This window comes from Lichenostomus cassidix, chromosome 20 (genome assembly GCF_008360975.1).
Source record: "Lichenostomus cassidix isolate B80296 chromosome 20, HeHo_3.0, whole genome shotgun sequence".
Classification (NCBI taxonomy): domain Eukaryota; kingdom Metazoa; phylum Chordata; class Aves; order Passeriformes; family Meliphagidae; genus Lichenostomus; species Lichenostomus cassidix.
In genome coordinates this window covers 10,535,271-10,562,662 of record NC_139500.1, presented here as the reverse complement: position 1 = coordinate 10,562,662, position 27,392 = coordinate 10,535,271, and the positions used below count along the sequence as shown (strand labels likewise).

Here is a 27,392-nt window from a genome sequence, read left to right as displayed (position 1 = left end):
CACTGCTCAAGGAAGAGCTGTAACAATAGGAGGAAGCACTAAGGCAGTAGCTATTCTTAACACTCAAAAACACTTATTCCGATGAACAACCAAGACTTACTTGTTAATGTAAATTGAATATGCTTCTGCCTCCTGGGCATTTACAAGTGTATAAAATTAGAAGTCTTAGCGGGTTTAGAGGATGACCTCCTTTACCTCCCTGCTCAAACACGTGCCTGACATCTACAGGGTGCTGTGCCTTGCAAGAAATCTCTCTTGCTGGACACTAGAGGCAGAAAGAAGTGCCTGGCACCAGAGAAATGACCAGCAAGCTGCTTGTTCACTTCCTCCAAGCACAGGGAGTTATTATCCCTGCAGCCAGAGTGCCACACATCACTGGGGTGTGATGGAGCAGAGGTTGGATGAGGGAGCAGCAGTCAATCCTGTCCCTCCCCAGCTGCAGTGAGTGACCAACACCTCGTGCCAGCCCAGCACTCACAGGGATTCTCCAGACTCCACACGGCACAGCTCATCCCCAGCACCATCTCCGTGGAGCACGTAGCACCTCCATGCTTTTCACAGAAGAAGAATGTGCAAAGGCTCCAGTTCCCAAGCTCACGCCCCAGCCGATTTCACAAACCCCATCTGGATTTTTGGGAGCTGGATTCTCTGTTCCCTTCTGGGAAAGGGATGGGGCAACACAGCAGGAAACAGAAAGAATGCCAGAAATGGACTTTCTCACTGTGGTGCCCCAGTTCTCAGCCCAAAGATGTGATAGATTAGGTTGTCATCCTGTTTATTTCCTGCACCATAATCACAGCAGCGGGATGGGCTCCATGGGCTGAACTCACCATGAGTCAGTCTGTTTTCAGGCATCCCACAGGAGCTGCTGCCCAAAGAATGCCAAACATCCACTCCTGAGAGAAGTCATGCACATGGCACAGCCCCACACGATCAGTGCAGCTGCCAAGGTTATGAGACAGCTCAACAATAGCTACTGATAGCTGCTGATAAGCTGGAGTTTTATCAAGGATGGTAAAACAAAGGGAGGAGAAAAGTAGGAGGGACCTGATTGTAGCTACATAACTAAGCTAGGGATTAAGACTAAGAGTGAAACACCTGAAGAGCATGGAGTAAGTACAAACACAGTTTTCAAAGCAATGTCTCATTTAGGAGGGTTTGTTTAGTTAACAGATTTCAGTATTCTGTGGTTTTAAAAATCTCCTCGTAAGTTTTTATATTGAGTCAAACTAGCTGAAACTACTTCAGAAATAACACTGGAACCCCTCTGCGTTATTGAAGCTTGTATTGCTGAATGATTACATGAAAACCTAAATCCACTCCTCAATGCTTCAAGATTCAGAGAAAAGTAATTACCAAATAGGTCCCCACACATTATATCTACACACGTGGATATAGAGAGCTAACTTGGGGATTAAATGCCACTGTGTTTATTTGTGGGTAGGAGATCCACCAGACCCCAAGCAGGGAACAGAAGGACAGCCCCCTCTCCAAGGGAGCTGCATTTTTACAGATCCCAATTGCTCAATCAGTTATTTCCAAAATAAAAGAAGATTTAATACAGTCAAGAAGCAGAAGCTCTTATTTAGCAGCCAGGCAATTTTAAGTGCCAATTACTCCACTCATAAGCAACTGTTTTGTTGTACTCCAAAGTGCCATCACTTATCCTAACAGGCTTCTGTTCCACTTTGTCATCTCTTCAGCTGTAACAGGTCCATCAGGAGGAATCCAAACTTCTCTGTGTGGGGAGAGATTACAAGTGGCCTGTGATTTATATTTATGGACATTCTCCTCATTTGTCCTTGAGCAGAGAGCTGGGCTGCTGTTTAAAGGCTCAGAAGTCAAGAAAAATGTCAGCTGCCACTATTTTTGCTCTGCTGGCGCCTGGCTCTGAAGCCACCACCCTGAGCTTGTCTGTACTGGTTCAGTCTATAAAAGATGCAGCAGCTGGGACAAAACTGCTTGAGATGCTGAACCTGATTGCACAACACAGCTCACAGCTCTTACAGAGCTATTAGTAGTCAAGAGTCTGTTAACTCATTAGAAGAGGGCTTGTTTTCCCAAAATTTTAATGACAAAGTTTAATTACATGAGTCTTCATGAAAAGCAGGACTGGGAGATGTCAGACATGATCTAGCTTGGGGGCCAAGGAGGGGATGGAGGAGCTTGCTACAGACATTCCCAAACAGCTTTGTAGTGCAGGATTTACAGGAAGGGCTCAGGGCAGGTGAGGCTGGTGGTGTAAGATCATCTCAAAGGTCAGTCAGGGATTAGAGCAGGGTCTATAAATCCCCACGTGCTGTTTGCTCTTGTGTTAACCCCACTGCCCTAACTGGAAGGCCAGAGAGGAGATGGGACACAAAGTCTCAGGTATCAGTGTCAAGTGATGCAAAACAGATTTTTACTGTCCAGTTTACACCTGGTGTGCAAGGTCAGAGTGATGCAGTGCTGGCGCCAAAGCCAAAACACCACATAAATCAGCCACTGAATAGCCACGGTTAAAACCAACAAGTGAAAGAAGCAGAACTTCAACTTGTATTTACAGGTGAGTTGAAAACTACAAGGATTTCATAAAAGTAAACCTAAAAATACGCAAACAGAAGAATTAAAGTGACTCTGTTTTACCTCACAGCTCTAATAAGTTTGATGAACACTTTAACCCAACTAACACTCAGAAACATTTGTTTAACCCTGCTCTAAGCAGCCAAACCTTTGCACAATGGCCATTTCCTGACACGGGCATCATTTGGCTGTGGTTTCTGACTCCTACTCACGTTTTGACCCCAAAAAGTAAGAGGGACCTGATCGTAGCTACACAACTAAGCTGCTGAGTAGGATTAAAAGTGAAACACCTGAAGAGCATGCTCTAAGTACAAATACAGTTTTCAAAGCAATGTCTCATTTAGGAGGGTTTGTTTGGTTAGCAGATTTCAGTATTCTGTGGTTTTAAAAATTTCCTCGTAAGTTTTTATATTGAGTCAGACTAGCTGAAACTACTTCAGAAATGATGCTGGAACCCCTCTGAGTTATTGAAGCTTGTATTGCTGAATGATTACATGAAAACCTAAATCCACTCCTCAATGCTTCAAGATTCAGAGAAAAATAATTACCAAATAGGTCCCCACACTTCAGCCTGCTCTATGCTGGGAGCAGCCAGTGGGCTAAAGAGCTACACATATGGCAGAGACAAAGGAGAGGAGGAGATGAGAACAGCTGTTCTTGCAGCTCTGCAAAAGCAACTCTTGGGTGGTTTCTGATAAGACAAACTCTTCAGAAATAACTGCAACAACCCTCAGGAATGGTAGAATTCAAGCTTCTGTGATGGCAGCTGTAAACACATCACCTTTCCCAAAAAGCTTTCAGGCTGACCTGACAGCATGAGCACTGCTGAGGCTCCCAGGCTGCCCACTGTGATACTTGCAGAGTGCTGGAGGAGGAGGGATGAGCATTCTCACCATTAGCTGGGAAACTGGTTTCCTCATAGGCATGTGAGCTAGGGAATTTGTCAATTAACCAATTAATTAGAAAATTAACGAGTTACACCATCCCACTGAGAGGGGACTGAGCCCTTGCTTGATTTTTTTTCCTGATGATCTCATGTAATAAAGCTGGCTTCACAATGTACATCCTCCTGGAACTCTGAGAGATACAAATGAAATGCAATGCCTGACTCAGTGCCACTGTCAGAAAAAGTACTTGTGTGGGGTTAAATTATATTCACAGACCCCCAGCTAGCAGCTTCTTGACTTTTACAAAGACTGTTTTTCCTTTGCCATCTGCTTTGTTAAGAGTGAGGTGATGCTAATCCTTTACAATACTGCACAGACCACACTGGCAGAGCTCACAGGAAAGCCTCAAAGCAGCAATTCCTTGATCATATTTATCAATTAACTCCCCAGTTAGGTTTCCTTCCATCCAACACATTATTGCAGCTAGGATGAGCCTTGCAAAAAGCCATTCTCCTAAAAGCTTTTTCCACAGTGAGCTCTGGTATTTCATAAAGCCTTGGGTTCTCCCGAGGGAGCTGGCAGCTCTGAGCTTGCTCCAAAGCCTTCCTGGCCTGCAAACATCCGGCAGCCTCACGCCAAGGCAGCGTAGGAAGCGCGAAGTGAATGAACTCTGAAACTCTTGGCTGAGGGATAGCCTGAGAAGGGCTGCTCCCAGGAGGGATCCTTCCTCTCCCCCTCAGTCAAAGGAAACACTGCAGCTAAATACAGCTGGTACCTTTATCTAGCTTCACCCTGCTCCTGCACGAGCTGGAGGGAGGCCAGGATTGTGGAATGTTTGCCCCAAACAAGGGGCTGGGAGATCGGCTGCAGGGATGGATATAGTGCCCTGCATGCCTCACCTTCCGCTGGGACACACACAGGGATTTCCTTCCACTGTGTCAGCCCCGCTGCTTTCAAACAGCAACATTGTCCCAGCTTTACCTTGACCGAGAAAAACAACTTTCATCAGCAAAGCTGTATTTATTTGTTGCCTGAAGAGGATATCCTTCCAGTTCCATTATATATTGGCCACCTGCTATGGATTTTGCAAGAGTTCCAGGCTCCTGTGCACTCAAGGGCTTGCACACAAGAAATCCACCTTTATTTCCAGTGTTCATTGCTTGGAATCTAATTCAGAAATGAGACCCTTCAAGGAGAAAAGTGAAGAGGCAAGCGAGTGAAGAGTACTCCAGATTTGTGCCTTTCCAGAGTTTCTTAGTGACAATGATACATCTTCCATGCTTCGCTACGTGACCCAGGCAGAGATAATTGAGAAATATAAAATAACTCTTGGCCAGCAGCCTCCTGTCAATGTTTCATTCATGCCCAGGCCGCTGCTATTGAACTAACTATGGTTCAAGCAAGCTTGTGTCATTTCCTATGCCCAGGCTCCACCATATGATTGGGAAAGTGTATGTTCACAAGGACATCTCACAGACCAGAAGCTTCAATTCAAGTGCCAGAGACACTGCAAGTTACCACAGATGGACAAAATTCTGTATTGTATAAGAGCTAAGCAACCTTCAGAGAACTAGTGAATTAATAATGGGCTTGCCAGATATTATGCAGGAAGACTTGATGGTCCTGAAACTTCTCCCTCTAAAAAATTTAAAGAATGTGAAAGAAATACCAGAATATTGTTTTTTTAAAAGGTCTCCAGTGGGGGTTGCCCTATTATTTTTGTGTATGATCAGAGCAAAGTTCCCTTTGCGCAAAGCTGGCATAGAAGATTTAGTGAGAAAGTTCCTCATTTTTACAAGAGACACAGATTTTAATAGCTCAGCAGTCCAGGCACTGGCAGCCCCAGGGGTTGATGGAATAAGCCATGCAGATGGAAACAATTATTTAGGAAGGGAAGGACTCCTGCATGCATGGAGCAACATCTCACTAAAACTGAAGCCTCCCACCAACACATTCCAGACTCCTGGAGTAATCTGCTTTGGGGAATATTCTTTAAGCTACATCAGCTTTTGTATTTCTTTCCCCAATCTTAATTGCAATCACAAAACACACTCCCCTGCAAACTGACCTAACGGTCTGACCAAACAGCAACAAATACCAGGAAATATTATAAACATCTGAATCTCAAACTGATTTAGCGACCCAACTCTTCAAGCAACAAGTTCTGATTTCAGACAAGCTTTTCACTACACAACACACCTGGAAGGACTTACCCACACAACCAATAAGGCTGTGGTGGATGACTTACACCTAAGGTATGGGGAATAAAGTAATGAATAAATCACACAGGCTGTACTTGATATGTAGTTTATAAAATTGAAGTGCTTTACATAACTCAAAATCATGAGTCTTGGAAAGGAACAGAATTTCCAAAAGCACTAATTAATTAGAAATATCTAATTAAGGGTAGTCCTTTCAAGCCAGCTGCATAAAGAATATTTCATATAATATGTTGCAGGAGGAAAGTAACTCCAGCAGGTTTCAATTAAGCCTCATTGCCATATGGATTTTGCATCCGCAGCAGGAAGGCTCAAACATCATGTCACAACCAAGATATTTTTATGTCTCCAACTGAAAGCATTTAAACTTCTTGGAATAGAATCATATGGGCCATAACATCCCCAGTTAAGAAAACATTTTGCTGAACTGGGAGCCTAAAAGGTATATGAAGCTAAAATATACCATATTCTTGGTCAGGTATTGTAGTTTCTAACTTTTAAATGATATAAAAAGCTAAGAGTGTATCACATGTACACCCTAACGGCCTCCTTACCACCCAAACCAGGAGATCCCAGTGCAAGTCATAGGGTGATTTTTAGGAGGCCCTGAAGGGCTGGGAGCTCCTTAGCTCTGTGCAGACAGGGAAGGGCACTGCTCCTGGAGCAGTTTACACCATCACAAGAACATGTGAGGGGCTCCTCAGGTCACCACCTCAGCCAACCTCCTGCTCAAAGCAGGGTCAAACACAAGCCAGAGTAGGATTCTGAGGGCTTTGGCCAATTGGGTCTTGGAAAGAGCTACCATTTCAGTGTTCCCAGCAAGTGAGATTTTCCTTAAGGCAAGCTGGTTGCTCACCCATTTCAGTTTATAAAGCTTTGACAGTAACACAACTCTCTATCCAACTAATCAAAGATGTTATGAAGTGGGAAACAACAGTTACAGTTTTTTCCTCTCAGTATTAAAAACATGACTTCAAAAATGTGTCTTGATTAACCCAAGAGCTCGGCTGCTGCTGCTGCTGCGCCCTCTTGGGACCTTGAGCCAAACCTTCACTGTTATTTTTCTTCATACTGCTTGGATCCAAGAACCCCAATTCCTCCTTACTGGAAACAGATGTCGGCCAAGTTAAATCATCCCATGACTCCTGCAGGAGAAGGATGTAAACAGCCACAGCTCACCCAGCTGTTACTCAGAGGGGCCCTGCTGACAAGTTAGGGATCCTCACATGCTGCAAGACCTTCAGAATGCTTTGACAAAGTGATTTGAGACATGTTTATCACTTAAACCCACCAAAACACGTTAGGTCACTTCAGTTTACCCTAGATTAGAGTCTGGGTCTTTTTACCAACTTCTTCCAGAGTTTTGAACTCAGAGAAGAAACAAACTGTTATCTATGTTTTTATACATACAGTGTTTCCCAATGGAGTCTTAATGTTTAACAGACCCACCCCAGCAACGTGTCTGCAAAGTAAAGGCTTTACAAACAAGAAGAGGGGAAAAAACAGATGTTAAGTGATGTGCAAAAGGTCATAAAACATGTATGGTACAGTCTGGCATGCAGAAACGCATCATTCACCTCCCAGGAGGCTTAACGTCAGCCAAAAGAAATGACCAAATTACAACTCTCACTAATGCTGTGCTCTAAGTCTTCAATGCAGGTTTTGGTGTCTTTTCAGCTAGGAGAACTCCCTGCTCGCTACGGTATGGAAGAGCTCTGGAACAGAGGCTGCTGGTTGTGTGAGAAATGATGAACCACATGAACAAGAGACCTTCAGGTGAATTAAATCCAAAAATATTTGCAGTCACTGTAAACAACGACACTGGCAGGAGCTCCACTACAGCATCCAAGGCTGCAAGTTCTCTTGCTGATGCCCAGGAAACAGCTTTTGCACACAACAGCAAAAGGAAATTAAAGCACAAACTCACGGATGCTATTCAAGCACTTGCAGGCTACAAGGCAGCTGCAAGGTCATGCTACATTCATGCTGTGAACTCCAAATGCTCAGCAAAGACAGGCATGGGGGCAGGCATTACAGCCAGATACAGGGAAAAGAAATATTTTGACAAATGTGGATCACAACACAAAGTCTACAGGGTTCAAACAGAGACCCAAGAGGCACAGTCCCACAGCAGAACCAAAATGTCCTTTCCATACTACTTTTAGCTAAATCCACACACAAAACTTCTATTCTTAACAGCCAAATATTTATTTGTGCATTATTTCTTGTAGCTCAGAGACAGGAAAACCAGGTATAAACCACTAGTGCCATCAGCATAGCTGTGGTACGGGGGAGCTCTGCAGGAACTCTGCTCAAAGTAGCTTTCTCAAGCAGGTTTTGCAAGCTGGCACCAAGCTCCCTGCTATTACAGTGACACTGCCAGGGACAGCCAGCCCAGCCAAGCTAAAGCTATTCCGAGTGTATTTACACAGACTAAAAACTACACAAAGCATATACTTTGGAGCCCCAAGCTTTAGAACATCACCATGCAGTACAAGAAGCAATATTCTGTTAGACTTTTAGGTTGTTTATTTATCCGCCTCAGTTCATCTACTTCTTCACAGCGATGATCCCAATATAACATTTTTAACCTAAACGGTGGCATTTTGGCTACTGCCTCCAGATAACAAGGTTTCTTTTTGAACAGAGATTAACAGTTTAAAATGCTCAAGTAGCCTAAACAAGTGAAATCTCTTAGAGACAGGAGGTATCTTCTCCACGGCTTCAGATGCAATATTAGAGGCACCCGAATAATGCAACTGCAAGATTAAGCCTTTCTTACAAGCACACGATAGAAGAGATAAAGAGAAAAACCTTGAGACTACGAGCAAGCGTTCTTCTCGCTGGCTCAGGGAAGACAGCTTCGACATGCCAGTACAGCCGAGACAATAGCCCTATTCCCCAACGGGGCAGAACCCAAATTCTTCGGGAAAAGCTGCAATTCAGCACTGATGTTACAGCATCCAGACCCCCGGGGCTGAGGGCACGGCCGGAGCCCCCCACCAGCGCCGAGCATCAGCCTACCTGGAGCGGTCAGCGCCTACCTGGAGCGGTCAGCGCCTACCTGAGCGGTCAGCGCCACGGACAAGGGCCGGAGAGGAGGAGCAGCAGAGAGCGAGGAGCTCTCCCGACCCCACGGCTCGGCACCCGCTGGCCGGAGCAGCCCAGGGCTGGGCGCGGAGCTCGGCGGAGGAGAGAGCAGCAAAGGAGACCCTTCCCTCCGCCCCCGTCCCGCCCCTCGGAGCTCCCCCCGCTCCCTCCGCATCTGCCGGGAGCATCCAGCCCTTCCCGCGGGCAGGCGGAGGGAGAAACGGGGGAACCCCGCTGGAGAAGAGCCCCAAAGACCCCTCCCGGGAGAGCGGGATGTCCTCGGCAAACTGCTTTTCTCTTTGTGTTTTCCTTTCTAAAGAACGGAGCTGCGAAAATAAAGGTGCGGGCAAGCAAGTTTTATTCAGGAGCACGGACAAATATTTGGACACGCGGGGCTCAGGGGTGGGGAGGGCGAGGCAAACACAAGCGGGACAGGTTTGATGGTTGCTGCGGGCTGGTGTGGCACAGAGTGCCCGTGTAAGGCTCGGGAGAGACAGGCACCGCACGTGGGGAGCGCAAACAATGGTTTTCACAAGCGGCAGCGCGCTCGTTGGGCTGGGACTCGCTAATTCAGGTCCTCTTCAAAACAAAAGAGGATATTGAATGTGTGCATCAACACAAGAGCACACAGCTGTTCTGTTCATAGCCCAGCGCCTGGATAAGCCCTTAGGCTAAAAAATGATGGCTCATCTCGGTCTCATCACCCTCCTTGTGGTTCCAAGAACTGGTTAAATCAAGCTGTTGGTGAGTGCCTCTCCAGGCTGTAATCTACCTTACATCAGCCTGCCAGCTGTGCTGGAAAGCAAAGCCTGAACGGAAATCAGGGACGTGCATGCTCAGGATCTGCTGAGGGCTTAATTATTTCTTGTTAATTGGAGGTAGGCTTGTTTCATTTCTTAGGCTTGAGTGTTGAAAAGTCGTTTCCTACTTTGAGAACTGATAAGTTGCAGATCAGAAAAGTGCTAATTGGACTATAATGATCCTTGGGCTGCACTGCATTTAAAATCCAGTAAGAACTACTACAGAGAGAAATTGCCTTGATCTTATTTATTTGAAATCAAAGATTAATGGTAGTGGGCAGAAACTATCACTGGTGCTGGTGGAGTGCTTGGTCCTCATAAAAAAGCTTACCCCTCTGAGGTAGGAAGAAAGCAGAGTGGACAAGAAACTGGCTGCTGTCATCCTTTTCATATTTAGGCAGTCGACACTCTGAAAGTAGCTGTGGTGATCTGAGTGGGTGCCGACTTAGTCTTGAGTGGGTTTCCTTTTCAGAGAATTCCCCTCCCTCTGCCATGGTGCAGTGGGTGTCACTGATGCTGACCTGATTGCCATGGGACTAACTGCTTTATTTTCACCCCGAGGTGGTTCTCTGAGCTTGACTCAGGTCCAGTTTCCTCCCCAGGAATGAAGGCAACAGTCCTCTGCTCTCCAGCCTCAGGGAGCCCAGGATTTTCCCAGCTTTTTCACCCAGCAAAACAAAAAGCTGCTCCACGTAGGTAACCAGGTAGGATGGCAGCAGCAGATTCCTCAGGATGTTAAAGGTCTGGAGCAACAGGCAGACAAAATTCCGGGCGAGAGAAGAAAGCAAGGCGCACAACAGCTGAGAAGAAAAGGAAGAACAGAATTGTCACTGCGATTATGTTCTGGAGGAGGTTCCATTTTCAGCGGGATATACAGGATTTTGAAACCACCAGTGCTTGTTCCCTTCCCTTGTCCACCCGATACAGCCAGCAAGCATTAATTCCCACAAGAGGCAAGTTCAAGCTGCTGTGTTCAAGTCAACAGTTGTACACATGGAGAGCTCCAGGAGAACCAAATGGTAACCTAGACAAATCCAAGCTCATTCTTAGTATTGTTAGCCTTTAAAAAAACATGAAATTAAAGTTAAATAAATAGTTACTACACTGACTTGGTACTGCCTTGGTGGTGTTATTGGTTTTAAAAATACTTTGACCGGAGATATTGCTGATTCCATGCTAAAGCTCAGCTTCAGGGTGTGTTAGTTAAACAACTGCAGCAGTTTAAGATTATTCCAGTCCTTGGCTAGTCCAGCCTTACCAAGCAGAACTGGTGGAAGGAAATGTGAGTACCTCAGCTGCTGCAATTCAAAAATCCCAACAGTGTAACTGAGCAGACAGGACTGGGAATAGTGAGGGGGGAGGCACAGAGCAGCTTTCCCTTGTGAGCCCCTTCTGCAAAGGAACAGAGAGTCAAGGCACAGGGAAAGAGAAGACACACAATACATGAAGCTCTTCCAGTGCTTGAAATATATCTTTTCAGGATTTTTGTAAAGCCTAAGAAGATTAGGGTTGCTGTGTTTGCAAAGAGATTTCTTATTGAGCAGGTGAAATACATCTCATTTTCAGTCATAAGCTCCATTGTAAGAAATCTGAAACAACCTTTCAAAGTTTGTAATATCAACCATATACCAGGAGAGTTTCCACACATAGTTGAGTTAAATTTCTTATATCAGAGGAGTAAGTAGAAAATTTTGCTGGTTTAAATGCAGTTCTCAAGGGCTTTTAAAATATGCATGTGTATCTTTAAATATATATATACATACACATATTCATGAGAGTCATTCTGCATGATTTTGTGTTACCTTTACCTTGTCTACAGCTGGAGTCATTACAAATTGGGAAGACAGAAAATAAAACCTCCTGTTAGTTATTAACCAGGTAGAAACCAATCTTGGAGCTTTATCTTACCCAAGGGGCCTGTGAGTCAGGCAGAGGTGAAAAAAAGTCAGAGCTGAGGCACAAAAGCAATAGATAGGCAAGGAGGCAGCCTGGTACCCCTACTCACCATCACGATGTTATAGAAAACACTCTTTTCAGCATGGGAATATCTTATCTTCTGCCTCTGGGACCAGCTGTTTGAGGTCACAGCAAGAAGATTTTGCTTTTGACTTTTTGGATTTGAGCTCAGATAAGCAGGCTTGGGCCTCAGTCTTCCCACAGATCCACTGGATTGTGACTCCTCTTGCATCTCTGTACTGGATGCATCACTCTGGTTTTCTTCATCTGTTAGTTCATCTTCAGAGTCAGAATCAGGCTCATCAGGAGATTCTTTGCTAATCTTCTCTGTGCTGGGCATCTGTGCTAGAGACAGGTTCAAAAAGGGCATGTAAAACACCTGTATGGGACTTTTTTTCCTAAGTTGCAAGACTTGCACTTTTCATCTAGGAGCTGGACAAGGTTCCTCCAAACTTTTTCCAGATGAAATAAAGGATTTTCAAACCCAACTAGACAATAAAGGGCCTGTACAAGTCTTTAATTTTAATTAATTAGAGCTCGTAATTAGCAACTATATTAATCAGCAACTATTTTTCACTTGTACCTGCTGTAAGCTAACATGAAAGAAGTGGATATGACTGAATTAGTTAGGAAGTTATTAAAAAGAGCACTTTTATTTTTGTCTCTGAATAATTGAGAAAAGCTTTAATGTTCTAATTGTGTAAATATGCTGGTATGTAAAAATGTAGTTATGTATCTAGTCTTACTGCTTGAAATGTAATTTAGAGCATTTCTGAAAATAGTTGGAGGCCTGGTCATAACAGCAGTCACTACAGGGCCAGAAATTGTGAATGTAAATGTAGCAAGAATAACCTAAAAATCTCATTCAAAGCATCAAGAGAATTACTCTACCCCGACCAAAGCCTGAGCACTCAACTGCAGTGTAAGGATGTGGCACAGCAATGTAAAATAGATATTTTGTCACTGGTTTTGAACTTCCTCAGGTGGAATTAGATTTTTTTTTCTCCAGCATTAGAGCACAGTAGCAAGGCTTTATCCTCATGAGTGCAACAACAAGCTTATTATTAGTCTGAACCAAAGCCTGTGACTGGTTGCTGACATGTTAGAAGAAAGAGCCAGGGATGGATTGGGAAAAAACCAAACAGGCAAAATACACAAATTAATGAAAATGCATGTCTTGCTCCCTTCAAAACTTTCTATCAGCCTCAGCACTGATAAAAGAATCAATGCTGATTCCCCCCATGCCCTCACTAAAGGAAGAGGTGCAAGGGAACTATGAGGCCAGAATTTAAAGTGTACAAACTTAGAGGATTAGAATAGCTTTCTGGGGAATTTTTAAATAGAAACCTATAAAAATTACTTGTCCTTTGTCTTTCTTAAATCAAATTACCACTGAGAAAAAGGGAGAGTGTAAGAATGGTAGGAAGCACCTTGGCATCTCCTATGCACTTTTAACAGAAAAGCATGATAATTTATTTGGTTTTCTATATGCTACCAGCAGTACTAACAAACCTTTAGTTTCCTCCTGTGACAAGTGGCATTAACCTAAAAATAGCCAGCAGAGAGCTGTAAAGATGAAGTTAACTTTATGCAGCAGCATTTTATCTGATCGACTGCCCAACTTACCTTCATTAAGCAGCAGCTGTAGCCAGATAATCACGATGATCAGCAGCATTACAAAGGGCAAACAGAACCAGAAGAAAAGCAGAGGAAAGGTCAGCTCGTTCACCAGAGGAACCAGGGGATACCTCATGGCTTGCTTCAGGTTACGCTAAGTTTAGAACAGCTCGACTGCTCCCCTTTCCATCCACCTTTTAATAACTCTCATTGCAGCGCTGGAAAGCACAAGAAGAGGAGTGATAAATCAGCAAAGGGGAGAGCCCTGTGCTGGGGAGGGAGAAATAAGGATTAAATATGGGGTAAGAACAACTGAGAAAACAGGATTTGATTGGCCTTTCTTCGGTTGCTATTTAAAGGATAAATAGGGGTTAGGAAGCTTTTGAGGCTTATGTTGAAACAGTTATGTTAAAACAGCTTATGTTCAAACTGTAGTTAGAGTTGGTTTGTGTCTTTGGATAGAGAGGTGGTAAGCAAGTGCTTTGGCCACTTTGAAACTGAGCAGCCAAGGTTGCTTTTGAGAAAGCAATAAAACAGATTCAACCCTCCAGAGAGGTGTAAAGGATGAGCAGCTAAAAGCTGCTTCTCCCAGGCTCTTATTCAATGTAGAGCACACATATGTCCCCTATAGACTCTATTTTTAGCCTACTCTGTGTATCCTCATCTATTAGTTAATCCTTTAGGGGAATAAACCTTTATATTTTAATTGCCCTTCTGTCTCCCTTCCCTCCAAGAGAGGCAACTGGGACATTTCTTAGGATATGTAACAATAAATGTATTGCTTAAGAGTAAAGGAGCCCAGTAGTGATCAAAGAAGGAACCAGATATGTGACTTGATAACTTGATATTTATCACGCTGTGTGTTTCTCCTTCAATAAAATAAAGCCATTATCTATTGCTTACCTCACAGAGGGTTGTTTGGCTAGATTAATTGTTTGTGTAGCTCTCAGTAGCAGAGAGCAGTGATGTAAATGCACGCTACAAATGATTGCCTGCATTTAATGTTCTTGCTCGTGAGTGTGTTTGTTTTCATGTAGTAACAGCCCCTTGAAATGAGCCTTTTAATCCCAAGATCTAAATGAACTCTGCAAATTCTTATTAATTCACATTAATAACACCTCTGCATGATAAAAGAAAGCTATTAGCCCTGCTTTGTGCATTGGGTAAACAAGTGAGAAAAGCCATTAATGCCCTGAGCTTCAAGGATGCTCAGTATTGGAGTCCCCATTTCACACAGTGGGGGTGGCAGGTTGGGGGCACCTCTGAAAATCAGGCTGTTGATAGTTTGTCTGCAGACGCAGTGCTGAGAGGGATGGGAAGGAGCTGCAGTTGTGATCTGTTTAATTTTAATGACAAATTGTTCCTCTTAGTCGCTGGAAGCCCTTGGAGTCCATGCTGGCTCTCCCCGCGCTGAGCCAGCCTGGGAGCTCCTTGCTGCCACAGCAGGATGGATGTCACCCTGGAACCCCATCTCCCCAGGGAAAGGAGGAGTGAAATAAGGGGAAAAGGCCCTCCTCATTTCCCATTTCTCCAGAAGGGCTGGTGGCACAGGAGTGGGAGGTGCCTGGGCTGTGTCAGTGACCTGGGCAAGCAGCACAGCCCAAGGCTGTGGGTTTCACCTCCACACAAGCCACAGTCCTTGGGAAGGTTTCACAGCCCAAGTTTAAAGGGCAGGGAGGCCCTGTGTGAAGGGGAGCAGGGTACAGCCCAGTCCCAGGCTGATGGTGACAACCATAAAATTGGATTTGTTACCTTGTGTGCAACAAGCCAATAATGGCACACTTGAGAGGCACCTTGATTGTTTATTTCAGAGCTGCCCCAGCCTGGGTGGCATTCCACAAATCCAGCACACTTCACTGGACTTTCTGTGTCATTATTTATACACAGAAATTCAGAGTTAGTGACTTTCCAAGCACAGCCCCTCTGTTAGGACTGGTTAGTAATTTGTGTGTGAGTTATATCACCCCAGCCAATTTCTGTGTGTTTTCAGGGGAAGGGTCTTTTTTAGTATTACAACAAACATGTTCAGCTCTAGATCACATGGACCTCGAGTTTTTTGCCAGGTTAGCAGTATATATTGGGAAATACATCAATATCTTCATTTATGTGGAGACCTCAGAGCACCTTTCCAGTGTGTGAAGGAGCTGCAGGGAAGTCAGGAGGGACTTTTCCTCTGGAACTGGAGTGACAGGATGAGGAGTAATGGGTATAAATTGAAAGAGGGGAAATTTAGATTGGATATTAGGAAAAATCCTTCCCTGTGAGGGTGGGCAGGCCCTGGCACAGGGTGCCCAGAGAAGCTGTGGCTGCCCCTGGATCCCTGGCAGTGTCCAAGGCCAGGCTGGACAGGGCTTGGAGCAACCTGGGACAGTGGAAGGTGTCCCTGCCCATGGCAGGGGGTGGGATGGGATCTTTAGCGTCCATTCTATGATTCTACGCTGACTGCTGCCTGTCCCACCGATCAGCTCTCCTCCCCCACTGGCTGGGCTCGGAAGCACAGCAAGCTCTCACCTCACAGAACACCTTTTTTACGCTAATCCCCACAGACCGCAGGCCGCGCGGCGGCGGCACTCCGGAACCCCCGAGCGCGCCCGCGTTGCCGGCCGGACGCAGGCGGGAGCGCGCCCGCCATGGCGGCGCCCACACGGGTGTTCGCGTTCCGGGACGCGCGCTGGGCCCCGGACCCCGTGCTGGAGCCGAGCGCGGCCGTGCGCAGCCCGCACCCCGTGCCGCTGGTCATCGACAACGGCTCCTTCCAGACGCGAGCGGGATGGGCCTGCCCCGACCCCTCCGTGCCCGCCGAGCCGCTGCTGCGGTTCCGCTCGCTGGCGGCGCGGAGCCGCGGGGCCCGCGGTGGGGCGGGCGGGGAGACCCAGGTGGGCAACGACCTGGGCAGCCCCGAGCCGCTGCGCTGGCTGCTGCGCTCGCCCTTCGACCGCAACGTGCCCGTGCAGCTGGAGCTGCAGGAGCTGCTCCTCGACCATGTGTTCCAGCGCCTCGGCGTCTCCTCGCAGGTACCCGGGCTGAGGTGCTGCGAGCCGCGGGATGGGTTGGGTTGGGTTGGGTTGGGTTGGGTTGGGTTGGAAGGGATCTTGAGACCATCCCGTTCTACCTCCTGCCACCTTCCACTATCCCAGGGTGCTCAGATTTGCATGCAGCCTGCCCTTGGACACTTCCAGGCATGAGGCAGCCACAACTGCCCTGGGCAACCTGTTCCACTCACAGAGAAGAATTTGTTCTAAATATGTAATCTAAACCCTTAAATTTACTGTTGAGTAATGCTCTTGTTAGTAGTGTTTACTGACTACCTGCATACCCAGCTGTGTATGGAAAGTTGCTTCTCAGAGCATGGAGCCCTTTGCCTGCATGATAACACCAGTTTGAAAGCTTTACTCAGTGTGGAACTAAAGCTTCCCCTGGTTTTCACTCACACTTCACCTCCTCATTGCATTGATTTTGGTTGCTTAGATTTTTAATGATTAATATATGCTCTTACAAGTGCATTTTCCTCCACCATTGGGAGTTTATTGTTTGGTTGAATTAGCATTAACATATTTTTTATCTGTTTAAACACTAGATATGATTTAACCTACATGACTAATAGCCTGCACATAAAGTGCTTTCTCATGGCCATTTTGGAAAAGTTCTTGCTGGTGCTTAAAAGAAGAAGCAAGGATAGCTAATCCTGGATTTTCCCTTCATACCTTTGTAACTGTTCTTTTCCCTTGTCTCTCCCAGGGTTGTGTGGATCACCCAATTGTTCTGACAGAAGCAGTTTGCAATCCTCTCTATTCGAGGCAGATGATGTCTGAGCTCCTCTTTGAATGCTACCAAGTGCCAAAAGTGTCCTATGGCGTGGACAGCCTGTACAGTTTCTACCACAACAGAAGGCAGAACTGGCCCTGCAGTGGTTTGGTGATATCCTCAGGCTACCAGTGTACACACATTTTGCCAGTCTTAGAAGGAAGGTGAGTTCTGTATAACTTAAGTCTGGTGCAGCCGCTGACTTTTCAAGTGATGTAAATACCTGTTCCTCCAGCCCTGCACTATTAACTCTTATCAAGTCTAAATTTATACTGATGAATTTAAACCAAGTCTGCAGATTTTGCTAAGTTCTGTTGAGTTTTGAGCTGAAGAAGCAGTGCTGCTCTTGTAGATGTTGTATTTTAGTTGCTGTTCATGCCTTGATGTGTACTATCAAAAGCAGAAGGGGGTATCTGCCCCAAGTGAAATTGGGCATTAAAAAATATATGTTAGGGTTTAAAGCAGCTTTGGGACAAAATGAAGCTCTGTGTGTGTGAGACTTCTGCAGTGTTTGAGGCTTTTATCATTCTGGTTATTCTGCTACATTGCTCTACTTTCTCTTTTTACTTTTTTCCTCTTTTTTAATCCTTACTGCAGGAAATGGCTTTATTATATCTGCTAAATGCTTCAATTTTTCGAAGTTTACAACTGTCCAACTGTGAAACTTTACAAAGGTTAAAAAACTACTTTTAGCTCCACTAACCATCACTTCCCTTCTTAGAACATCTCCTTACTGTAGCCAAAATGATTTAATATTTGGGGTTTTTTTTTAAAAGCAGATCTGAGGCTTTCAGAAAAAAACATAGTAAACAAAGCAGTGACTGTGCTGTTGTGTGAGAAAAGCAGGTGTGTTAGATTCTCTGAACCTTGAAATATTTATCTGTGAACGTTCATATAAAGAAACTAAAGCATTCTGGGGCAAGCAGGAGCTCTGTTTGGTCTGCTGTGGATTCCCCAGTGTGAGCTGTGTCTGTTTGCATTCTGAAAAGGCTGGATGCCAAGAACTGCAAGCGCATTAACCTGGGGGGCTGCCAGGCTGCCGTGTACCTGCAGCGGCTGCTGCAGCTCAAGTACCCTGGGCATTTCGCTGCCATCACGCTCAGCCGCATGGAGGAGATCCTGCACGAGCACAGCTACATCGCAGAGGACTACATAGAAGGTAAAACCAGCTCGAGTTCACCACCAGGCTGTGCTCACCCACACTTGGTTTGTCCTCCCTAGCTCGTTTTCAAGCTGGCTGGAATTCTGCCTGAAATATTCCACTGCTGACTGGCTTGCTTTGTAGCTGCCTTTCTGGTAGCCTGCCTCGTGTTTTAACGCTGGTTTAACATTTGAAATTATGACAGAAATACAATTTAACTATTACTACTACAAAAAAAATTCTGTATTAGTTCAAATTTCACTGATGAATAAAAATGGGGATGGTTTCAGAGGAAAAGAAATTAAAATGAGCTGCTTATTTTCTTTCTACTTCAAGAAAACCTTTAAATTGGTTAGGTTTTCTTCATCTAGTCATGTTTCTTATCTACGTTAAGGTTTCCAAAATTGCATAGGACATTTCTCATGACTTCGTGTGAATTAAGTAAGTTCTAAAATTTCCATGGCAAATTCCTGAAGTAGTGGCTGAAGAAAAGTGTTTTTTTTTAATTTGTCTCTTGCCAATGAGCCTGCAGGAGTCCTTAGAAATGTGAGAGAGCTCTCCTTTCCCATAAGTGGGGAGAAGAGACTTTAGTGTGCACTTGCATTTCATAGTACTTAGTATTTCCTGGAGGTGAGAGCACTCAGAGCCACCTGCACTGGGTGTGTGACCTGAAGGCAGTGCTCAGAGGGGGCAGCCAAGCTTGGGGACAGCTGCCAAGAGGTAACAACATTTCTGCTGGGCTATTTTTGCCTTTTTCCCTCACCTTCCATCCTTCACGTTGGGTGCACACAACACAAAAATCATTCTTTCAGGCTGACGGAACAAAAAGTGACTTTGCTTTCCAAACCCCCAGAGCTGCAGAAGTGGAGATGCCCAGAGTACTATGAGAACAACGTGCACAAGATGCAGCTGCCCTTCTCCAACAAGCTGCTGGGCAGCACTGTGGCCTCTGAGGAGAAGCAGGAGAAGAGGCAGCAGCAGCTGCGGCGCCTTCAGGAGCTCAACGCGCGGCGCCGCGAGGAGAAGCTGCAGCTGGACCAGGAGAGGCTGGACAGGTTGCTGTATGTGCAGGTAATCCTGCCAAGTTTTCAGTGTGGTGTCTTTGGGAGGAGGGCAGGCTGCCCTCAGAGTTTTATCAGAAAGTCACACATCATGGTAAAGAAGCTGTGACTGTCCTGGGTGTTCTCTGATAGGAGCTTGCCAAGGTTTCGTGTGAGGTAACAGAGATTATTGATGCAGGGGATGTTTTCAGCTTCTGAACAGCACTTCTGGGAAATACTTCAGATGCTATGAAAGTGTGCACATCATAGTATCTAGTAATGTAAGCAGAGTGTCTGTACATGCACTGCTGACAGCTGTGATTGCCCTGTCCTGTTCACCACAGCTAGCTCTGATCTGTCCACAGGAACTTTTAGAAGATGGTCAGATGGATCAATTCCACAAAGCTTTGGTGGAGCTGAACATGGACTCTGCAGAAGAACTTCAGTCTTACATCAACAAATTGAGTCTGTCTGTTGAGCAGACGAAGCAGAAAATCCTACAGTCAGAAGTCAACATTGAAGTAGATGTGGTGGACAGCAAGCCAGAGGTAGGTTGTGTTCACCAAGTTAATCCTCATTTTATCTTAGAGAGATTTAAGCTTCTGGGCTTGAAAATGTGTCCTTTCAGACTTCCATTGATGAGCTAGGCTTTTTCTTTAACACACTGCAAGTGATTGTTAACTGCTTCTCTTCAGAGAGAATGTCCTGACACAGCCATCTTTAATCATCAGTAACCTTCTCTTAAAGATATAGAGGAACCTATCAATCTTTTTGTTAAAAACAGTATTTGTTTTCCTGTCTGTTCTTCCCCTTCAGGTGCAGAGAACTTTATGGTAAAGAGCCAACCCTGCCTTCATTCTGGCTGTCTATTTTTTGGTGCAATTAAGCAGCATGTTCTGTTTTGGTTCCTTAATGAAAGATTAATTGCTACACTTGGTTGTTGGAGTTGTCTTGAAGCTGAGAAGCTCCTTGTCTGCTTGGCTAGACTAACACAGGTCCAGCACACAGCAGCTGCTGCTCAGGGATTGTCTAAGGCTGATTGTGCATGTGCTTTTAATTGCCTTTCAAGTCACATAAGCCAGCTTTTTTAGCTTTATCAGCCACTGTTTGGGAACAGGTAGAGAGAAAACCAGAGAACTGAAGCATAGAAGAGGCTATTATTTAGGTTGCCCAGAGAAGCTGTGGCTGCCCCATGCCTGGGAATGTTCAAGGCCAGCTTGGAGCAACCTGGGCTAGTGGAAGGTGTTCCTGCCCATGGCAAGGGTGGGACTGGATGGGCTTTAAGGTTCCTTCCAACCCAAACCATTCCATGGTTCTGTGATTATCAGTAAAGCTGTGTAACAATCAGAATGACTGTGCTTCAGCAAAATTCAGGGAGATGATGGGCTTAACGTTGTGGTAAAGAATCTTTCCGCCTTCTGTCAAAAGAAGATATTCTAGAAAAAAGAGAATTGAAAGATTATCAGCTACCTGTGGTTTTGCTCAGTGATTGTGCTTAAATTCCAACATGTCCCACACTCCTCTTTGTTAGGTGCAGTCTCAGACCTTGGAATGAATCCACAAGCTTTGTTATTTGCTCTGTGCCTTGAGAGAGCATCTACAATTGTCCCAGATCCATTTGTAAGACCAAGTGTTCAGCTGAGTTCTGTGTATCTTTCTGTGTTTGTCTTTTTCCTTTTTTTTTAAGGTATGAAGAGAAATGGGTTTAACAGAACAAACTTTGTGTGACTGCATTTTGTGCTGCAGCAATGAACACTGCTAAACTCCAGTTTGAGTAATTGTTTATGTTCAAGTAGATACAAAATAGATACTTAGGAATGTTTGAGGGACCTAATTTTGTCTCTTCCTGACATTGCAACAAGTGTTTCAAGTTTAACATAAACAAAAGAGTTTAGCAACAAATTGCAGAGGTAACATTGTAACACAAAAAATTAAATATAAATAAAAGCTGCTACTGTCTCACAGCAGGAGTCCTGTAGGATTTTGAGTGATGTTTTCATTAGGAAAGAGCTTCATGTCTGTGTAAAATAAAAGGGGTTTTGGTGCATCCTGTGAGCAAATAGTAGACAGTTGAAACTCTCAGAAATTGTGTGGTGGCTTTGTAGCTAGCAAGTATTTGTTTTCCAATCCCACACAAGCAAAATAGGGAATTTAATGGTAATTATAGAGCAGTTAAAGGTGCTGGGAGGGCACCAAACTATAACCAATATAAAAGCTATTTTACTAAGTTTTAGGGTGTTGTTATGCTTAGGACATGGTGCCTGGGATATTGGCAGTCAGCCTGGTGACTGAGGCCTGGATTTCTGAGCTGGCATTGGGATAAATTTATTGATTTTTGGGCTTTCAGTGAATGTCTGTTTTTCTGTTTTCTGGGCATACTTGCTTTCAGGCATGTTAAAAAGTTGAGATTTGAGGAAACTGAGTTTTCCAGACATGTCACCAGAATTGAAGTCACACCTGAGCTAACCTACCATAACATACATGCTCTGTTTCCAGACTCCTGACTTGGATCCATTGGGCAGTGAACAGTCCCTGGAGGATGTGGAAAGTATTAATGAGTTTGAACCTTTATTTGCTGAGGAGCAGCCTGAAGCTGAGAAGCCTGTTGCTGCAGTGCAGGTTTGGTTTCTGTATTTACACCTCGTGCCAGAGGTTTCTGCATCCCAGTTGTCCAGCCAGTCTGCTGACATTTCTCTTAATGCAAACATTGTTTGCCTGCTCTTGGAAGAGATGCTTGAACTGCCTGAACAGGACATTAAGAGAGGAGAAGTCCTGGCAGTCTTAGCTGGTGGCTTAGACTAGAAAGTAAGAGAATAGAAAGAGAAATATTCCCACTTGGCTCACTCTGCAGGCAGTGCTGGTGTAGCAGTGCTGTGTTATTAAGGGAAAAAAGTCCTGCTCAAGTTTTTTTGTCTGTGATCCATGGCCTGATATCTCATCCCACTGGACACAGCTTTCAACTTGTGAGGTTGAGCTTTAGAATTGTGTGGCTCCAAGCAGAATAAATTACAGGAAAAGTCCAGCTTCCTTGAAAGTTCCTTTTGGAACCTTTATCATCATGCTGTTTCTCTGTGAGAGCATTACCATCTGTTTTTTGTACAGAATTGTTTGGAAACTTTGCTTATTCTAGAATATTACTGTTCTCTAACACAATTCCCCACTACTGCTCAATCTTTTTAAAGCCCGTGTTTAACCTGGCAGAGTACCACCAGCTTTTCCTTGGCACTGAAAGAATCAGAGCTCCAGAGATTGTCTTCCAGCCCTCCCTGATAGGAGAAGACCAGGCTGGCATAGCAGAAACCATGCAATATGTCCTTGAGAGGTGAGTTTACAAAACAATTTACTTCAGACAAGCTGTTCTTCTTTTGGTATCAGCTTTTGAAATGCTGGGGTTCTAGCAATAATTTGAGAAAATATGTTGGAATAGTTCTTCTGGTGAGGTCAAGTGTTACAAGCTAAACATGTCTTGCTGTTCTGGAAGCCACATGTAACTCTGTTTGTTTTAAGTGAGTTCAGTCAATTACCCCATCAACAAAAAAGTTTAGAGTACACCTCTCCATATGTATTATGAGAATTTAAAAGCATACACAAAAATAGAAGTTAAAAAAGGATGAGATAAAGGTGAAGTAAACACTATTTAAATTTATTTATCAATGGTACAAATAATACCTTCTTCCTGCATCCCACTGGATTGTTTTGCACAGATCCCTAGTCCAGCTTGTTACAGAGGGAAACAGCAAACTCTTGCAACAGTGACCTGGCAGTGTCTGGTTTTAGGAGACCAAAATCAGGGGTAACATTTTTAAATTGTGGTATAGGCACCCTTGCTGGACATTTCCAGACAAATTAGCATTGGTGAAATGTCACCAGTGAATTGTATGAACACAGGAGATAACATTTTTTGAAAAGTAAGAATTCCAGCCCTACAAAGAAGAGAGAAATCCAGTTGTTGATTTATAGGATACTGAGTGCTCTCAGGGTCTTCTTCTGCCACCTGTTGAATTTTCCAGAAAACAAACAAACAAACAAAAGATTTTCATGCTAGGAAAATGAAGTTTCTCCAAGTGAGTCCTGGGACAAGGTATCAGTATTCCCCATAGGTGTTACAGTTCATAGGGCAAATGTCCTTGAGAAAGGCTGAGGTTGTTCTTGTTCTTCCCAGGTATTCAAAGGAGCAACAGGCTATTCTTGTCCAGAATGTTTTCCTCACTGGTGGAAATACGATGTACCCTGGACTGAAAGCCAGAATCCAGAAGGAACTCCTGGAAATGAGGCCATTTCAGTCATCCTTTCAGGTGTGTGTATTGACATGATGGTTGTGTGATCAGCCTGTTCCTCTGGGTTCAGAGGTGTTTGGGGTTGGGTGGGGGACAGAGCAGGGGTACTCAGAGCATGGGCATGGAGAGTGGTTTCAGACAAGAAACACTCAGCTTCAAACAGCTTTTTTGACCTGAGAAGGTGCAGGTTAAGCAAAGGTACAGCTGCTCTTTGTGAAGACAGCATTGAGTGTAGGGGAGGTGCCAAAAGGAAAGTTTGTTTCTTCTGAAGGACCATGCACACACAAGTGTGTTTGGCTGGAAATCAGCAGATTGATTGCTGAGGAATTGATAGGGTGAAAACACGCCTGAACCCATTCCTATCATTGCTCTTTTTAAGAAACACTGAATAATCAGCTCAAACTTCTGAAATTGAGTTGTTTGTGTCATATACCACTGTAATCAGGGTAAAAAGGGCTTCTCTCTCCTGTGCTGAATTGCCATTGTTGTTTTGCTTTCCTTCTATCCAGGTTCACCTTGCTTCCAGCCCTGTCTTGGATGCCTGGTATGGGGCCAGGGACTGGGCAGTGGAACACATGAGCCGTGAGGAAGGCTGGATAAGCAGGAAGGACTATGAAGAAAAAGGGGGAGAATACCTCAAGGAACACTGTGCTTCCAATGTCTATGTTCCCATCCGCCTCCCCAAGCAGGCCCCACGGACAGCAGAGGCATCAGCTCCCAGCAGAGCCTCGGGCACAGGGAACCCCTGTGAGCAGGCATAGCCCTGGCCTTGGCACCCGCAGTGCTGCAGGGAATTGTTCCTGCTGTGCAGGAGGGCAGAGCCTTGCTGGCTGCTTGGGAGCACTGAGATCCCATCCAGGCCCTCGGCCGAGGAGGACAGGACACTCTGGCACGGCTGGAATGCTCAGTGCTGCTCAAACACAGCAGCTCAGGGAGAGGAAAACACCTTCTTAGAGACTGTCATAGTAAGACTCAGGGGTTTTTGAGCCTATATGTTTTAGAGTTTTTTAAAATATGCTGAAATGTCCTGTTTTCTATGGCTTTTATCGCGGCTGGGCTGTACCAAGCCGGGCAGCCCAGCAGAGGTCTCCCTTGCTCCTCTTACAATCGTCTGTCGGGACATTTCGGGCAGGTCGTGCTGCAGGACACCGGAGGGGCTGAGCTCAGCCTCGCCTCCCGAGGCCTCCTGTTCCATCTCCTGCCTCATACACGCGTTTGCTGAGCCACCACCAAATCAGCCGTGGGGTTTCAGGTACTTCTTATCTTCACTGATGTCAGAGATAGCGGTGTTGTGGTTGAAACTGGAGACCTTGGTCACAAACAGTCACAACCCTCCCTAAAGCACAGTCCAGAGGCACTGCCAAGCCTTGTGCAGCCCTTGAGTGGTTGCAGGTGGAGCAGGCCAGCTCTTTGATGGGACTTTTTGGTCAAAAATTGTTTTAGCAATAAAGCAAAGCTTTTTGCTTTACCACTAACTTATGTATTTCAGTGATTTCACCTTTTCAGAGCAATAAGGATGAATTTGATTGGTTGTACCTTGCTTAAAAACACAGCTTTGCAGCAGGCCCCTGTCCTGCTGTACAATGTGTTCCATCTGAAATTTGACTGGGGCTTCAGCTGTCCCACTGAACAACTTGTTGCTTTCCCAGAAGAGTAATCCACACTGAATGCCTAAACCTGAGGAGATTTATCACTTTGGCAAAAGCTGTAAAAGGTAAAATAATGGGGAAAATATCCAGACAGTAACTGGCATAAAGAAGGTGTAGGGGTGGTGGTTTGTTGTCCCCAAGGGGTGCAGAGCATAGAGATAAATTGTCATCTGGCACATTCAAAGCAAAGGACATGAGGAGCTTGTTGGTGCTGGAGTTTGCTGCCACAGGATGGGATTTGTGGATTCCAAAGTATTACCCAGATCTACAATTTAAGAAAAAAAGAGCAATCTGGGGGCAAATAATGAGGTGTCAGGTGTGCATTGACTGTTCTTCAGAGAGACTGAAGGGAAGGGTTGCTGTGGAGCTGCTCTCCTGTGGCACCCAGCACTGGCCAGTTGCAGGTGAGGTGGGACACAGCTCTTGGTGACCTTTGCCTGCTCCTCACAGGCTGTTGGGCAGGGCGGGAGAAGGGAGCTCCCTGCCTCCAGATGACCTCGAGTTTGGATTATTGATCCTATCCCTCTCTGCCTGGAGGCAGCTTTTAGGACAATTAGGGAAATTCTATGGGTGGTAAAGAATGTGGAAAAACATGCTGTGCTGGAACCAGTGGAGTTACACCCCAACATGTCTCTTCTGATCCCAGTGACCTGGAGTGGAGTAAATGATGTCCCATTGCTATTTGACCCCTTTCTGACCCATCTTTAGCTCCTTTAGGCAGAGTGGCTACTCAAGGTATGGAAATTGTTCTGATATTTGGAGTTGGGTGCTAAAGAGATAAGTGTGTTGTGCATAAAGCTGTTCCAGAATGAGGGCCTGAAAGGGCATCTATAATGCATGATTATATGACTTAAATCTTTGGCCAAATTGTGCCAGGCACTTCTCTTGCATTAATTCAAAGCAGAGCTGTCTAATTCCATGCAGAGGTGCCAAAGCAGCTGCTTAAACAGCTTTAAGGAGGCATAATTTTATAATCTCCTGAATATTAGCTGTTCATTTGTTAATTTGTGCCCACATTGGTTGGAGTAACTGATGAACTTGGCGAGGTGATCACTTTCACTGGCTGAGCAGGTGCTGGTGGCCATTGAGGTGCTTGGAACAGCACACAAAAAGCATGAGCATTGCAGAATGGGACAAATTTTACCCATTTCAGTTTGGTTTCCTGGTAAGGATTTCCTGTGGTGCTACCTGAGCATTGGTGCTGGCAGGAGAAGAATGGAAGGAGTGTGTGGTGCTGAGGGCAGGAGGAAACAACAGTGTCATTTTGGACAGTGGTGTTGGAGTCCTTGTGGAGCTTCATTGTTGTGACACTTGTGGCAAGGTTTTCTCAACCCCATGTGCAGAAGAATTTGGTTGTTTTCCATTTAAGTGTCACAGGGCCCTCCAAACCAGGAAAGTCCTTGGACTTTTCTCCTGTGTGTTGGTTTGTGCCCTCTGAGAAGGGAGCAGCCGATAGGCATCTGCTGGGCTCCTTTCTAATGGGACTTTTGGTTGTGTGAGGAGCAGTAGGAGGAAAAATAATCCTTCTGTGGACAGGAAAGTTGAAGTGGTGCTGTGAGGGCCTTTGCCAAGTGATGGCAGAGCTGCTGTTGAGTGAGCTGCTGTGCCAGCAGCCTCAATCATTGCTGTGTTTATCCTGGCAGGTATCCCCCAAGCTGCCCCAGGGCAGTTGCCAGGTCTGAAGTGGCCAAGTGGCTCCCATTTGGTCCCTGGTAAATGAAGTTCAAAGCAACTCGTAACCTTGTTATACAATTCAGTTTCCCCTAATTCAGGTCAAAGAATACCAAAGTACAATTTCACAGCAGTGCTGAGTTTGGTCTATTTAAAAGAGAGCTCAAACTGGGTCCCACCTTTCACAGGGTCCCTAAGACCTGCTCAGGGTGGAAACACCACGTCAGTGAGGAGCCCTGGGGACTGAGCATCCATCACGTGTCCCATGTCCCAGATTTCCTTTGGAGCTGCCGACAAACCTCGCTTTGGGGCTTCAAGGCTTCTCACGCTTCCTGTGCCACAGCAACTTCAAACGTGTTCTTTGCTAAATCTCTGCTAGGACACCAAGATTAGAACTCTCTGCTCCAGTTATTAATCTCTGGAATACTTAATGTGCTGTGTAAGACAGCATCTCGGAAGAAAGAGAAGATGCCCGTGAACTGTCGCTTAAAATTTAGGATTATCCCTCCGGAGACAGCCCGCAATGATCCTCTGGCAGTCAGTCATAAACCACAAGTTTTGAAGCTTGTGTGGGATGAGCAGGGGAGGGTGGAATGCTGTAATGGATTTAACGTTATCCCCAAAGTCATATGGTGGGATTTCCACTGGATGGTTTGGGATGCCAGGCACAGAGCAGCTG

The 27,392-nt window shown here is 45.2% G+C and overlaps 3 protein-coding genes across 5 annotated transcripts in view; 1 reads left to right on the top strand and 2 right to left on the bottom strand.

The window, feature by feature from the left end:
• The window catches only part of ARHGAP40 (Rho GTPase activating protein 40), a 37,081-nt gene extending 28,133 nt beyond the window's left edge, over window positions 1-8,948 (bottom strand). For both annotated transcript variants that reach the window (XM_085079670.1, XM_085079671.1), the window contains exon 1: window positions 8,713-8,948. In XM_085079670.1, coding sequence (XP_084935796.1) covers window positions 8,713-8,933 — 221 coding nt within the window. In that variant the 5' untranslated portion in view covers window positions 8,934-8,948. The remainder of the gene's footprint in view (window positions 1-8,712) is intronic.
• Window positions 8,949-9,099: 151 nt separating this feature from the next.
• On the bottom strand, window positions 9,100-13,385 carry ADIG (adipogenin). Of its 2 annotated transcripts, XM_085079674.1 has the most exons (4): window positions 13,141-13,385; window positions 11,560-11,859; window positions 11,367-11,455; window positions 9,100-10,358 (listed from the first exon to the last, which is right to left on the bottom strand). In XM_085079674.1, exons 1-4 carry the CDS (start codon window positions 13,265-13,267, stop codon window positions 10,110-10,112), a joined length of 765 nt encoding a protein of 254 aa, XP_084935800.1. In that variant the 5' UTR covers window positions 13,268-13,385; the 3' UTR covers window positions 9,100-10,109. The 2 variants fall into 2 exon arrangements, with proteins under 2 accessions (XP_084935800.1, XP_084935799.1); XM_085079673.1 differs by lacking the exon at window positions 11,367-11,455 and having other exon boundaries at window positions 11,564-11,859; window positions 13,141-13,370.
• A 2,348-nt stretch (window positions 13,386-15,733) lies between these two features.
• Window positions 15,734-24,868, top strand: ACTR5 (actin related protein 5). The gene is made up of 9 exons (XM_085078940.1): window positions 15,734-16,145; window positions 16,870-17,099; window positions 17,925-18,094; window positions 18,930-19,147; window positions 19,482-19,664; window positions 21,613-21,735; window positions 22,299-22,438; window positions 23,279-23,411; window positions 23,903-24,868. The coding sequence occupies exons 1-9, from the start codon at window positions 15,762-15,764 to the stop codon at window positions 24,152-24,154; spliced, it is 1,833 nt and encodes a 610-aa protein (XP_084935066.1). The 5' UTR covers window positions 15,734-15,761; the 3' UTR covers window positions 24,155-24,868.
• The last annotated feature ends 2,524 nt before the right edge of the window (window positions 24,869-27,392 follow it).